This window comes from Gadus chalcogrammus, chromosome 22 (assembly GCF_026213295.1).
Source record: "Gadus chalcogrammus isolate NIFS_2021 chromosome 22, NIFS_Gcha_1.0, whole genome shotgun sequence".
NCBI lineage: Eukaryota > Metazoa > Chordata > Actinopteri > Gadiformes > Gadidae > Gadus > Gadus chalcogrammus.
The window spans coordinates 4,282,656-4,297,544 of NC_079433.1; the positions used below are offsets into that span (position 1 = coordinate 4,282,656).

Genomic DNA, 14,889 nt, shown 5'->3' on the forward strand with positions numbered 1-14,889 from the left:
TCAGACGGACCTCCTCTGGTTCAGACGGACCCCCTCTGGTTCAGACGGACCTCCTCTGGTTCAGCGGACCCCCTCTGGTTCAGACGGACCCCCTCTGGTTCAGACAGACCTCCTCTGGTTCGGACACTGTGGAGGTCCATGCAGGGATGTCCCACTGACATCCTCTGACCTCTGCCCTCTGGCCACAGAGTGGTCAGGTCAAATGTACAAGAGTGATATCATATCATCCATCCACCTCAATATGGAGGAGGCTCAGGAGAGCTGGCTGGATCAGGATCTTCTTCACCCAGCACCTTTGTCGCTCCTAAACCGGTGAGCGGCTTCATATGCTCTCCTGCTCTCCAAGCAGCTTGTTATTACAACAAACACACACACACGCGCGCGCACACACACACACACACACACACAAACACTCGGACGATTTAAGAAGTTAAGATTGTGCGTTACCATGGACACCGTGGGCGGTGGTGAAGCTCTCGTATCTCTGGAATATCCCGCCAGCATTACAGGTCATACTTCGCTGGAAGCCATTTTGTGTGATGGCAGTTTAGGTGTTATGTCGCTGTTTTCATAAAGTTAAAGCTATTTACGTTTAGTATTCATGTGTTCATATTGTATTTCATAGGATATTATAAAATGCTGAATAAATTAAAGGCTAAATACCTATATCTAAATAACCTAAAATCATAAATGCAGATAATAAATGTTTTTGTAAATGTATATGTAACACATGGCTTCTACGTTTTTTAAAACTTTATTTAGTTGTTTTTTTAAACTTTTTCTTAGTAATTTTGCATTAGTAATTTCCTTATTTTTTTAATTAAATTTCATATTATTTAAATAAATCTGAGTTCATGTTTGTCAAATTAATCCTAAAGATTAACCTATTACCTAACAACCTATTACCTAACAACCTTTAGCCTAATTATAAACCTCTTAAACAAAGTACCGGTATCTAAACCCAACCTAAAGATAAGTATATCAAATATATGTGGACAAAACATTTTTTATGTATTTTATTGACATAATAACCCAAGTATATATGATCCAATTCCCCAAAGAACACAGAAAATACAACAAAGAGCATTAACGCTAAACCATCCTAGCTCGAGTGTAGTAGCCAATGTAGCAATGCAATTCTCTAGCTAGCAGAACTCTAAAACAATACATTTGAAGGAAACACATACAATTTAACCAATATTTTATTCAAACTTGACAAATCTCATTGTCCAAAATCTTAATTCGGAATCTTTAAAGATTAATTGAAACTTAAATATTACTAAACAACATAACTAAAAGGTTATAACATGAAGCGGCGGGAACCAAAACAAAATGGTTTCCAAGCATCAGTGAAAGATTGGATGTTTAAGCCAGTGAGTTAATCAAATAAAACACAAATACAGCGTTTTAATTTATTGACACTTTTCTTACGGATTGATGGTTGCTATCAAGGTGAAAGTAAGTAAGTACGAATGTTATTGTGATTGAGCAAATATAGCGCAAAACTGATTGTAAGAAATATAAATGAACAGCGATCCAATCCCTCCTGGTTTAAGAAGCTGAACGTGCGAAACCTCTTCATGATTTAACTTTGACCCTAAACAGCAAGGAAGCACAAGTCAGGATCAAACATTAAACCCATTATCACTGTGATGATGTACTGTTAATATATTACTGCGATGAAGTACTTTTAATATTTGACTGTTTATCTATTACTGTGATGGATTATTTTTAGAGTAATACTATAACTGTGATAAAGTAGGCTGCTAATAGATATAACTGTAAACATATTACTCTGAATAAGTATTGTAGAGTGGTAAAGTACTGACTGTGGTCAGAGGTCGGGCCTCAGGAGCCGGACTCTGCCCCTCAGAGCTGGTGTCAGAACCTGGGAAGTAGGAGGAGTTGAAGTCAAGAACTAGATATATCTAGATCTATAGAGCTGTATACTCCAGTGAGCTAGATGGTTCTAGATCTATAGAGCTGTATACTCCAGTGAGCTAGAGGGTTCTAGATCTACAGAGCTGTATACTCCAGTGAGCTAGATGGTTCTAGATCTACAGAGCTGTATAGTCCAGTGAGCTAGATGGTTCTAGATCTATAGAGCTGTATACTCCAGTGAGCTTGATGTATCTAGATCTACAGAGCTGTATACTCCAGTGAACTCAATGTTTCTAGATCTACAGAGCTGTCTAGTCCAGTGAGCTAGATGGTTCTAGATCTACAGAGCTGTATAGTCCAGTGAACTCCATGTTTCTAGATCTACAGAGCTGTATAGTCCAGTGAACTCCATGTTTCTAGATCTACAGAGCTGTATAGTCCAGCGAACTTGCAAGTCACCAAGGTCTCTGTGTTGGCAGTAGCATTAATCATGTGTATGAAGACAACCAATCAGATTCTAGGAAGGGGACAGGAAGTATAAGCAGGTGGAGATCAGGTGTCAGTCCTTCTGGAGAGTTTGATCGACTCACGGTCCCTCTTCTTGTACGCAAAGACTCCAACAAAAGCAGTAGCAGCAGCAACAGCAACACAAGCAACACTTCGAAGGATGAAAACAAGGATGTCTCCCTTGTCCCCTGAAGGTAAATCAAGAAAATAAAATCAGCTGTGTAATGATTAATGTTGTGTCATTGAACCACATGTCTCTGGACACGTGATGCTACACACAAGACTAACACAACGTCAGTGTAACTATTCCGCTAGAATCTGTTCTGGGGCTCAGGGTCACTCAGGGACTGATCTGAGCCTAGCCCTATTCATAGAACTCATTTACCCACAATCCACTTGTTCTGATGCAGTGAGCTGCTCCTGAGAGCTGTGTGTTTACCCAGTAGCTTCAGCAGTGTCCAGGTAGACGTGGAGTGGTTGTGATGAGGTCAGGTGGAGGTGGTGAGACATGTGTTCCCCCTCTCCATCCCCTCCAACACCAGTCTTACCCCCGTTGGTCCTGATGAGGGCGGGGTCCAGGGGGGTGGAGATGTCCTCGATGCCTCTCAGCTGGACCACACACTCGTACCTCCCCCAGTCCTCCTGTGGGACGGCCTTGAGGTTGAGGTCCACGCTGACCTGGAAGGTCCCGTCGTGGTTGGGGAGGACCTCCCCGGGGTCCACCTGCTCATGGAGCTCCTGGCCGTCTCTCCTCCAGAACACCACCACCCTGTCAGGGTAGAAGCCTGTAGCATGGCACACCACTGGGGAGGAGGGGCTCCTCTGGAGCAGAGACACCCGCGGACGCTCTGGAGAGAGAGAGGGGGGGGGGGGGGGGGGTGGGAGAGAGAGAGAGAGAGAGAGAGAGAGAGGGAGAGGGGGGGTGGGGAGGAGGGGGCAGGGGGGAGAGAGAGAGAGAGGGGGGGCAAAGGGCGAGAGAGAGAGACAGAGCGAGCGAGAGAGAGAGTGAGAGAGAGTTTTATTTTCTAATGTAAACACTTGCTGTTGTCATGTAATATATTCACTATCTCATATCCTTCCAGAGAGAGGGAGAGAGAGAGAACAGGGGGCTGTATGAATTCTCTTTTTTGTTCTAACGAGGCGACCTCAAAGTTCTGAAGTTCAAAGTTACCTGTTCTCTGCAGAGTGCTCTTCCCATAGGCCAGGTACTGCTTCAGCCAATCAACACACTCCTTGACGATGTAGTTCTTCCTGTATTGTAGTTCAGCTCTATCCTCATTCCATCTCTGTTTGGTACTGAAAGCCTGAGGTACTGGAGCGACCCAGGTCATGGTCTTCATGTCCCACGATAGGAAGTCCTCTCCATCATAACCATGCTGTCTATAACCATCAGTAGAACCGTCCTCATCATCCCACTCACAACCATACATGATCTGCAGCATGTGGGCCCCTGAGAGAGAGAGAGAGAGAGAGAGAGAGAGAGAGAGAGAGAGAGAGAGAGAGAGAGAGAGAGAGAGAGAGAGAGAGAGAGAGGGGTGAGATTAGATGTAATTGATTCTTCATTAACATTAAACACACACAGACGTCACAACACAAACCATATGAGCATTACTATAAGATAACTCATTATGATCAATAAATGAAACACAGAGAATAAGAGCAGCCAGAGTCTTTGGACGGATGTGCCTCTGCCTCAGGTGACCCGCGGGCCGTTTGACACGGAGCCTCTTCAGAACACACCCCTACACTACCCTACATACAAATACTACTACACTGAGTGCTGCTACACTGAGTACTGCTACACTGAGTACTGCTACACTGAGTACTACTACACTGAGTACTGCTACACTGAGCACTGCTACACTGAGTACTGCTACACTGAATACTGCTACACTGAGTACTACTACACTAATAATACACTGTATTCAGTGTAGCAGTACTCAGTGTTCACCGTGTGAGTCTTCTTCTGCTCCGTTCATCCAATGTCTAAACTTTGATTCTTTTCTTTCTCAGCCCTGAGTCCTGCTGCTGCTGAGGCCCGGTGGAGCCCCCCCCCCCCCTCCAGGCTAGGACCACACGGGGGCAGGCCTGCCTTCACCTGCCACTGGGCCCTGGGGCTGAGAGGTGTGTCTTACAATGGAGATGGGGGGGGGGGGGGGGGAGACGACTGTGGCTGTGGGGTCAAGGGGCCGCGGGGCCCAGCTACCACTAGGGGCCCTCTTCTCTCTTGGCTCATGATAGGCCTCTGATCTTTGTAAGCCCCAAACTAAACATCACATTGTCTGGGGCCTTCGCCGATCGGGGGGGGGGGGCTATCATGGGCCTATCATTAGTGCAGCTCATGATAGCCCCCCGATCGGCGAAGGCCCTGGGGCTTCAGCCCAGGCAAGACCGGGCATTAAGGCGGCCTTCAACGGGCGGGGTGGTGTGTGTGTGTGTGTGTGTGTGTGTGTGTGTGTGTGTGTGTGTGTGTGTGTGTGTGTGTGTGTGTGTGTGTGTGTGTGTGTGTGTGTGTGTGTGTGTGTGTGTGTGTGTGTGTGTGTGTGTGTGTTTAGGAGTATGGTGAATCTTTATCCTGGGGTTGAATGATGGATATCTCCATGTGAGAGGTCAGACAGTAGATATAAACTTACCTCCTGTCTGGTTAAAGCGCTGCTTGGCAATCCCAATGTTGGCTTTGAACCACTGCTGGGCACCCAGATAGATTCCAGTGTTCCTCTCCAGGTAGTCGGGGTCATCTCTGATGGTGTACCGCTCCATCCAGTCCTGTTTGAGGACTTTTCTCTGGGTGTTGCTGTCATAGTAGTCAATCTGAACTCCATCCACCATCCCAACAGCAACAAACTCTGGGAAGGTTGAGAGTCCAGACGACCCCGTGTAGAAATAATGCAGAGAGTGAAGCACTGTAGACAGACAGACAGACAGGTTAATACGGTACATCACTGTAGACAGACAGACAGACAGGTTAATACGGTACATCACTGTAGACAGACAGACAGACAGGTTAATACGGCACATCACTGTAGACAGACAGACAGACAGGTTAATACGGTACATCACTGTAGACAGACAGACAGACAGGTTAACACGGTACACCACTGTAGACAGACAGACAGACAGGTTAATACGGTACATCACTGTAGACAGACAGACAGACAGGTTAACACGGTACACCACTGTAGACAGACAGACAGACAGACAGGTTAATACGGTACATCACTGTAGACAGACAGACAGACAGACAGGTTAATACGGTACATCACTGTAGACAGACAGACAGGTTAATACGGTACATCACTGTAGACAGACAGACAGACAGACAGGTAGCTGTACATCACTATAGACATACAGACAGGTTACGACAGACAGGTTAATACTGTTCATCCCTCTTGACAGAAAGGCCCATGGCCCCTCCCCCTGCTCTATGGCTCCCCCTGTCCTATGGCCCCGCCCCCTGTCACATGGCTCCGCCCCCTGGCCGTCCAGGTAATGTAGGAACCTTCAGTTTGATCTTATTGACATCCAAACATCTCACTGTAGCCCACAGCGCTCGCTGCCAGACCACTAACTACAAAACAACCTGCTGCCTCTTAATCATTACTGCTGACATGAATAATAAACTATTATTTAAAGGCACCCAGTGCAACTTTATGTAAACATTCAATGAAAAATAAACATTCAATTTCTAGTCTTTTTTACACGTATTAAGTTTCAATAACTCCATACCATTACATATCGACATTCAAGGAGCAAAGATGAGACGTCGTTGTGTGGTGAGAACTGATAGAAAATCGTAAACAACAACAATCGCCGGTGGGGAGAAGCCATTTTTTCATTGACTGGAAGCCTGCTTTATTTATTATAGGTTACAAAAAATAAAGAAAATGGCGGCATTGTTGTTGTTATCGATTTTGTATCAGTTCTCACCGCACAACGACGTCTCATCTTTGCTGCTTAAATGTCGGTATGTAATGGTATGGAGTTATTGAAACTTACTACGTGTAAAAAAGACTAGAAATTGAATGTTTATTTTTAAGCCTCGAAAGTTGCACTGGGTGCCTTTAAATTACTATTAAAATGTTTTCATAATTATAAGCATATTGGTGAATTAGATTACGGCATTTTAACTATCTTCACATTGTCATCATTTGAAAGAGAATAATTAATGATAGAATAATGTAATGAGATCTAAGCATTGTCTCTTCAGGGACCATAAACGAATCTTTTGGAAAGATCGTTTTGAAAAGTAACTACTTTACTCAGTCTTACCTGAGGACACACCGTGACAAAAGACCAATAGCAGCAGCCCTATTAGCGCCTTCATATCGATGAATTCAGAAGAACAGCTCGATGAGATGATCCACAGAGACGTGACTCCAACTCCAGCATCAGACGGACTGAGCAGGAAGCCTGCAAACAAGAGACGGAGCGAGAGGAAGAGGCCCTTCTGGACCAACACGCACACGCCCACACACACACACACACACACACACACACACACACACACACACACACACACACACACACACACACACACACACACACACACACACACACACACACACACACACACACACACACACACTCAACCACACATAGGCCTACACCACCTATCTACGCACATACACTCAACACACATTTAGCTGAACTGTGTATCTAAACATTATATAGCCTAGATGAAGATTAGATGTAACTAAACATTATGCTGAACATAATGTATAGGCTATCTGAACATTATATTTTTCTGAACATTATTAATAAGTGAACATTATATTAATAATAATAATAATATTAATATTAATACAACAAATTTATACAGCACTTTTCCAAATGCTCAAAGACACTTCACAATAGCAGCTAAATCATACTAATACAAATAAAATAAAATAACAAAGTTTAATGGTGCGAAATACTGGGGGGGTCCGAATTACCAATGAGACCTTCTGAAAGGCTCAAAAACCCGTCAATATTCGGGGGGTCCCCATCCCCCGATTGTTGTGCAATACCGATCTAAATTATCTCAATATGCAGTTGACCTATAACATTACAATATTTCATGGATGCAAGCAATCTATAGCCTACATGACACCACACACACGCACACAACAATTGTTGATCCGATACGCTAGCCTATTCGTAAACAATTACGAACACAACACTTTAGCCAATGCAGCCTTTATGTCAGTAGGCCTACTGGGGTGGCACGGGGTGGACTGGGACAAAAATTCAGCCCTGGCATTTTCTGTCCAGACCAGCCCACTACATTATCAGCACTAGGGGTGGGACGAGACGAACGGGATGAACCCTGTACTTTATTAAAACAATTTAATCAAGAACATACATCTGAATAATAGTACAGCACTGCAAATAGCAGTTGTTGCTTTTTTTTGTTTTTGTTTTTCAAGTTTGTGTCTCTTGTGCTGCCGACAAGAAAGGTATGAAACCTGAACAGGAAGTTAACAGACATCCTGTGGTCGCTGCATCTCAAACCCCCATATCTACCAGACCTGCAAACTCCTAGGAGGAAAAAAGGTGACAGTGTCACGGGGGGATTTTTTTTTTTATTGTAATATACAAATGACACTAGTCTGAGCGTGACTTAAAGGCACCCAGTGCAACTTTACAAAAAACATTCAACGTAGTAAGTTTCAATAACTCCATACCATTACATATCGACATTCAAGGAGCAAAGATGAGACGTCGCTGTGTGGTGAGAACTGATAGAAAATCGTAAACAACAACAATCGCCGGTGGGGAGAAGCCATTTTTCCATTGACTGGAAGCCTGCTTTATTTATTGTAGGTTACAAAAAATAAAGAAAATGGCGGCATTGTTGTTGTTATCGATTTTCTATCAGTTCTCACCGCACAACCGACGTCTCATCTTTGCTGCTTGAATGTCGGTATGTAATGGTATGGAGTTATTGAAACTTACTACGTGTAAAAAAGACTAGAAATTGAATGTTTATTTTTAAGCCTCAAAAGTTGCACTGGGTGCCTTTAACAAAATTCAGCATACTTTATCAAAAATCAATGTCAAAACATCCTTGAGGCTTATAAAAAATATTTTATTTTCAACTGTCACAATACATTTTTTTTGTCTCTTTTCACGCGAATGTCGCGTCAAAGTTTAAATATTTTTATAGATTGATAGATTGCGGGGAACATAGGACCCTTTTCCCAGGAAAGGGTCCCAGGAATGGCAACAATCACTTTCTCCTCCATGCTGCAGTTCACCCCGGACTGCACTGCACTGAGTTGGCCGGTTGAACGCTGATTGGCTGTTACGTTACACATGTCAATCAGTGGTCACGCTGTTGAAAGCAGATTGGCTGTCATCACGCGAGTGTCGCGTCAAAGTTTAAATATTTTTATAGATTGATAGATTGCGGGGAACATAGGACCCTTTTCCCAGGAAAGGGTCCTATGTTCCCCGCTTTTCCCAAAAAGGGTCCTATGCTCCCTGGTATGTATGGCTATAGGACCCTTTTTGGGAAAAACGGGGAACATAGGACCTATTTTTTTTTAAAAAAGGGTATAGGGATGACCCCTCTCAAAATGTAGCCTAGCTAGCCCCAGGCTAACGTTACATAGCATATATGCCTCCACTCGCTCGTCTCCCGGCGCAGCAGCACCAGCTGGGGTGTTGACCCCGGCCGGCACCAAATAGGTCTGTACATTTTGAACATTTAGCAGCTTCCACCTCCAGAGGGTCGCAGTTTTTCAGCGCCACCACTTATCCATTTTCAGCTCCGTCCCGACTCTCACGACTCCGGCCCATGCCATGAGGTCCCGCCCACCCTGGTTTCTGTTGTGATTGACAGCACTGTCAGGGCTCTCTGAGCCCGTCAGCCCATGATTGATTGACAATGACAAACATATACCAATAATATGTGTCGATGCTGGCCACACACTGCTAGCCCTCTGTTGCCCATTGGCCGGCCCAATTGGAGGGAATTTAGAGAGAGAGAAAAAAACAAAACATAGCGGACCGGACCGGCCCACATTGGGTCAACGGCCCACCGGGATAATGCCCGATAATGCCAGATGGCCAGTCCACCCCACCTCAATATCATTCATGCTCCAGTAAGAGGATACGGTCAGCTCGGCAGGTGCTGCTGGATGTACCTAGGTGCTGACTAAAGTCAAAAAGTGACAGAGCCTTTGCTGTGGCGGCTCCCAATCTCTGGAACAGTCTTCCCGGCCCTGAGTCTGAGAACTGCCCACTATTGACCGTTTAAAACGCGACTCACTTTTTTGCATTGGCCTTTAACACAAATTAAGCTGTTTTTTGTTTTGCTTTGCTGTTGCTGTTTTTGCTGTTGTTGTGTATCTTAGGCCTATTTGTTGTTTTGCATTGTATTTTTCTACCGTACTTTTGTCAACTATTGTTGTTCTTAAATGTGCTATATAAAAAAACTTGACTTGACAACCAACCACAACGCCTTCATAACCATGCAGTATGCCGAAGCCGGAAACGACATGCAGGCACACAGTCGGACCACAGCCAACCATAACGGCTTCATGACCTATGTTCATGACCACACTATGCCGAAGCCGGAAAGGACATGCACAGTCGCACACACTTATCTTATGCACAGTGCACCCTATGTCCCAGTTCAATCAATCCAATCCAGTCACTGCAAAGATAGCCCAAAGTGTGTGAGTGATACACTCTGGTTAGGCTTTCGCTTGCCAGACGTTTTTAGCATGATTTTTCAACATTACGTCTTTCTTCTGTTTCGCGAACATGGCTAATTTACATACGCACACAGGATGTGCGTTTATTCAAAATTAACATATTTATGAATAAATGTTTTTAATTGTGAATACTGGACATGGTGAGCTTAAAAACATTTAAGTGACCATTTGTGACAATAAAATATATATATTTTTATTCTTTTTGACCAAATTTGAGACCCCCCCTCTCATTGGTAATCGGGGGGGGTCCGGGGGGGCTCGACCCCCCCCCCCCCCGTATTTCGCACCAATGGCTAATCGTCTTGTGTGGATTTCCTGTAAACACGGACCTGCCGGTAATGCTTTATTTAAAAAGTATCTTTAAATAAGCTCCGGGTTTAACTAAATTGATGGTGCCTTGTTTTATGTGTAGGGACCCTAGTCATGCTACTGCAGAGGTTTGGTGCTATTTTTAGCAATATTAGGGGTTCAAAAATGCCGATTTGGAAGCGAAACTCACTGCCCCAAGCCAATAACATGTAATCCAAACATTGCGCCGGGCAAACTCTAATACTTGATTTTCAACGAAAAAGGTATCTGGAGGGCTTATTTGATTGGTTTCCATGCCAAAACAAAGACCCTGGGTTCAATTTTATGCCGGAATTACACTTTAACGGCCATTCAAGTGTTTTTGTCTCAGCGCCCGCTACCATCCCAGGACCGCACACTAGGGGGCGTTGCCGCCCCGGTTGAGAAACCACTTTAGAGCCACAGGAACAGAGAGACGACTTGGAAATTGCGGTTTTTGATGGTCGTGTTTTTCTTTTTTCAAATATCTCAAGGAAATTATTTCAAAGTATTTTATTATTGAGCAGGATGGATTTGAACATTTATTTGGGTGGCTGGTACTGGTAGAAAGTTAACGTCCCACTCTGACGTACATTATATTGAAAAGTGTTCCTTAGATTGTGTCTACCCATTACGTGGGGAGGGGGTGATACATATTAGGAAAACTTGCTGACCAAATGTTCACAAAAACTAAAAAGACCTGGTAAAGTTGAGTAAAAGTAAAATGGTATTGTGAGTGAGTGAGTGTATATTAATTAAATAATATACAATTATATCATTAAGTCTTGATGGAGTCACCCAGCATTACTTCATTTTGTTATTTTCATACACAGCACTGTTTTGAAGTATCACACTATTTCCGATAAACCCTTTTATAAGGGGAACCTGAAGTGCAAAAGTTGCTCTTTCGAACTCGTCGTCTTTTCCTTCTCCCCCGTGTGAAGGACTCTGATGCTGCAGCCGTTGGGAGGAGCTGGAACACCTGGTCCTGCTTCTACAGCCTCGGTCTGGAGGGAGGCCATGGCCCTATTAAAGAATACCTATTAAAGAATCTTTAATAGGTATTTGGGTGATGGAGGCCACGCCCCCACTCCTCCAGCACCATGTGTGGGTGATGGAGGCCACTCCCCCACTCCTCCAGCACCATGTGTGGGTGATGGAGGCCACGCCCCCACTCCTCCAGCACCGTGTGGGTGATGGAGGCCACGCCCCCACTCCTCCAGCACCGTGTGGGTGATGGAGGCCACGCCCCCACTCCTCCAGCACCGTGTGGGTGATGGAGGCCACGCCCCCACTCCTCCAGCACCGTATGGGTGATGGAGGCCACGCCCCCACTCCTCCAGCACCGTGTCGGGGTGATGGAGGCCACGCCCCCACTCCTCCAGCACTGTGTTAGGGTGATGGAGGCGTTCTCTGCATGTGCTATTGATGGTGTAAGAGGATTTTGAATTTTTACGATGCTAACTTTCAGTAGATTCAAAGTAGGATTGCAGAGATGGATTTTTTATTTGTTTGTTGGTTTTATTTATTTGTTATATATTTTTCTTATATTTTTTAAGTGGTATGCCCACTGTGCTTAGCCAACAATAGGCCCATGATTTTGTAGCGAAGCATTATCCATGCTGTGGCATGTCCTTTCCACTAGATGGCAATGACAATTTAAAACCTTACAAAAGATCCGGGGCTTTTGAAGTGAGATTCGGGGCTTCATTCCCGAAAGCCACCCCCATGCTCCATGCCTGCTCGATTCCATATTATATGCATGTCCAGGCCTAGGCATAATTAATTAATTAATTAATTAATTGGGTAAGGATTAAATAATTGTTATGAGTGGCATGGTTTTGGTAAGAAATAAGGAATTTAAATCATTGTGATACATGATGCATTTATAGCTAACTTAAACGGTATCTGCAATTCAATCAATCCAAGAGGAGCATTGAGTATCTATACTAGACTGGCCCTGAGCTGGAGACTCTGGGAATCTGTGTCCTCCTGTGCCCAGTTTCCCGAAAGCATCGTTAGCCTAAGTGGTTCGGGTAGTTCGTTGTACGTGCATCAGACCGTTTCCACACCGTTTCCCCGAAAGCATTGTTGCGTACCGAACGTCGTGAAAAACACTCGTAGCTAACGAGGGCTTCAGGGGTACTCGTAGAGTGCTAAGAGCATCGCTAAATTAGCCTCATTGGAGTCACCAGCTCGACATTCAGTGGTATTGTATGTGTTTTGTTTTAATGGTATTGGTGGTATTGGATGTGTTTTATTAAAACGCTTCCAATACCACTGAATATCCAGCTGGTGACTCCAGCTGGACATCCTCCCCCCCCCCCCTTGCAATACCCCAAAAACAGTGTTTACGCCGATATATTACTCATAGTTTACTGTTAGATGTAAACAGCAAAGACAGAGGCATGTTAGGCATGTTACAATTGTTGCTGTCAACAACAGCAACAATTGTTGCAGCAATATAAATTCCAAAAATACATGTGCAGCCGAAATGCACCAATCAAACGCCACGTTGCAATGCAACCCTATCATAATACAATCAAATTATTCCAGAGTGGTGAAGTCATGCCCCTTCCAGTAGATCCCATGGGACCTATGAGATTGAAAATATGAATGGGTTTCAATGGCGAGAAAGTAATTATTTTCTGGTCCCACTCTTAAAGGCCCACTATGCAACTTTTTTAGCCAAAATTACATTAATTATGCTGGTTGAGAGTTATTCTGATGGTTCTGCAACCATTTCTGCGTCGTTTGGTGGGTGTGTCATTGCCCCATGTCACCTCTCCAAGGAAAAAGCGCACATGCAACTTGCTCTGTTCGGACCGACACAATCCGGATGTGACGCAGCGGAAGTATCCAATCGCGCCTCGTAAATGTAGTCAGATTGTAGTTTCGAAAATGCTTTACGGCACAGACACACACCCAAACATGGCACCGGCTAGATATAAACAGCCAGTTGCGAGGCAATTGTTGCATTCATCATGGATCAATCGACTGATAAGGGACCCAAGAGGCGACTGTCGGTGGAACAAAAGAAGAATGGACCAGAAAAGAGATCAGACACGAGTGAAAGGGGAACTATGCAACTTTTTTGGCTTGATTTACCTTAATATAACAGGCTAAGAGTCATTACGATGGTTCTATTATACATTTTTGTTTGATTTTTCGTTGTTTCGACTCCCCCTTGCGCATCTTGGCGGAGAAAAGGAATATGTTTCTGCCGGCGAACCGCCGCCCACTCTCACGGGAGTCTCGGGTCTTGCGAAGTAACGAATTGCTTTACGGCACAGACCCCCAAACACGGAACCGGCTCGATATAAACACAAGTAACTAAGGGATTGTTACATTCATCATAGATCAGCCGACTAAAAAGAGACAGAGAAACCCAATGTCGGAGGAACAGAAGAAGAGAAAAGGGAGACTGACCGACAGAGAGGCCAGACACGAGTAAACGTTGGGCAAGCTTTTCAGGAATAGCGTGAACTGAAAGAAAAAGAAGACTGCAAATCAGAAGCCGACTTGGCCGTGTTGCTTTTGAAATTGAAAGTACCCTTGGGTGAACTTTGTCTTCGTGGTATTCTTGATGTTATAGTCTCTGTACAAATGTGTTTGCTCACCCATTTTGTTGTGAGCCATGTAAAAAAAAATTCTCAACCGTTTTGTTGTGAGCCCTGTATGTTTCTAGCTTGCTTGGTTGCAACCAAATAAACACCTTTGTTTCCATGGGTGTTTTGCTGTTCGTCTGTCTCGTCCCCCAGATACAGACTTCTGGTTTATTTAGATTATTATGTTGGCCAACACTCTTACACTGATTGTTCTGTTCAACCTAAAATAAAACAATTATAATCTAGGATATAAATTCTCCCCGTCAACTTTAAAAAAGGATGGATTTATGTTTATTGCAATACAAATACACCATTTTAAAAATGTATAACCTTGCCTACACTTTATGAACATCTACTTCGGACATGGCTCCACGCATTCGCCGGCTTCTTTGAAAACAAATGCACATGGCTCGCGTAGAAGTGCATGGGGAAGGGTCGTCAACAAGTTGTTACGACAGTGTTGTAAAATATCTACTACGAAGCTGTAGGGGGCGCTGTGTAGAGAAATGTGCGTGCCAAAACCAAGAAAACAGCGAAGAAATGCCCGAAGTTGCATAGTGGGCCTTTAATATGCCCTGAATTAGACATATGTTGTTTGTGGATTTAAATTATATGCTTAGCTATGCTGCCCCCTTCCTATGTAGGAGGGGGCGCTAAAACTAACTAGCTTGTTTGGTAACTGTTGGTGGGGTACTTTCAGAGATGCATATCTCACTCAAAAAATCATGTACAGACTTTTTTTAAAGTTTGTATGCATATGGGAGAGACCCAAAACCACACCCCAAATCTCAGGAAAAGTGTTGTTTTCATAATATGTCTCCTTAAATGGATGTTTCAGAGTGTTGGCAGGGGCGGTTCTGGGCACG

General features: G+C 44.2%; 1 protein-coding gene across 2 annotated transcripts; it reads right to left on the reverse strand.

Moving 5' to 3' along the window:
* Nucleotides 1–1,029: 1,029 nt before the first annotated feature.
* On the reverse strand, nt 1,030–6,784 carry LOC130375721 (major histocompatibility complex class I-related gene protein-like). Of its 2 annotated transcripts, XR_008893906.1 has the most exons (7): nt 6,658–6,784; nt 5,022–5,291; nt 3,560–3,838; nt 2,828–3,236; nt 2,472–2,576; nt 1,830–1,888; nt 1,030–1,597 (listed from the first exon to the last, which is right to left on the reverse strand). XR_008893906.1 is itself a non-coding variant. In XM_056582779.1 (4 exons), the coding sequence occupies exons 1-4, from the start codon at nt 6,710–6,712 to the stop codon at nt 2,824–2,826; spliced, it is 1,017 nt and encodes a 338-aa protein (XP_056438754.1). In that variant the 5' UTR covers nt 6,713–6,784; the 3' UTR covers nt 2,809–2,823. The 2 variants fall into 2 exon arrangements, 1 of the variants encoding a protein (XP_056438754.1); XM_056582779.1 differs by lacking the exons at nt 1,030–1,597; nt 1,830–1,888; nt 2,472–2,576 and having other exon boundaries at nt 2,809–3,236.
* Nucleotides 6,785–14,889: the final 8,105 nt, after the last annotated feature.

Coding starts and splice junctions, on each gene's coding strand:
- LOC130375721 (XM_056582779.1), bottom strand. CDS start 6,712: ATGAAGGCGCTAATAGGGCTGCTGCTATTGGTCTTTTGTCACGGTGTG. Junction 5,292..6,657: donor TTGTCACGGTGTGTCCTCAG/GTAAGACTGAGT, acceptor GTCTGTCTACAG/TGCTTCACTCTCTGCATTAT. Junction 3,237..3,559: donor GAGCACTCTGCAGAGAACAG/GTAACTTTGAAC, acceptor CTCTCTCTCCAG/AGCGTCCGCGGGTGTCTCTG.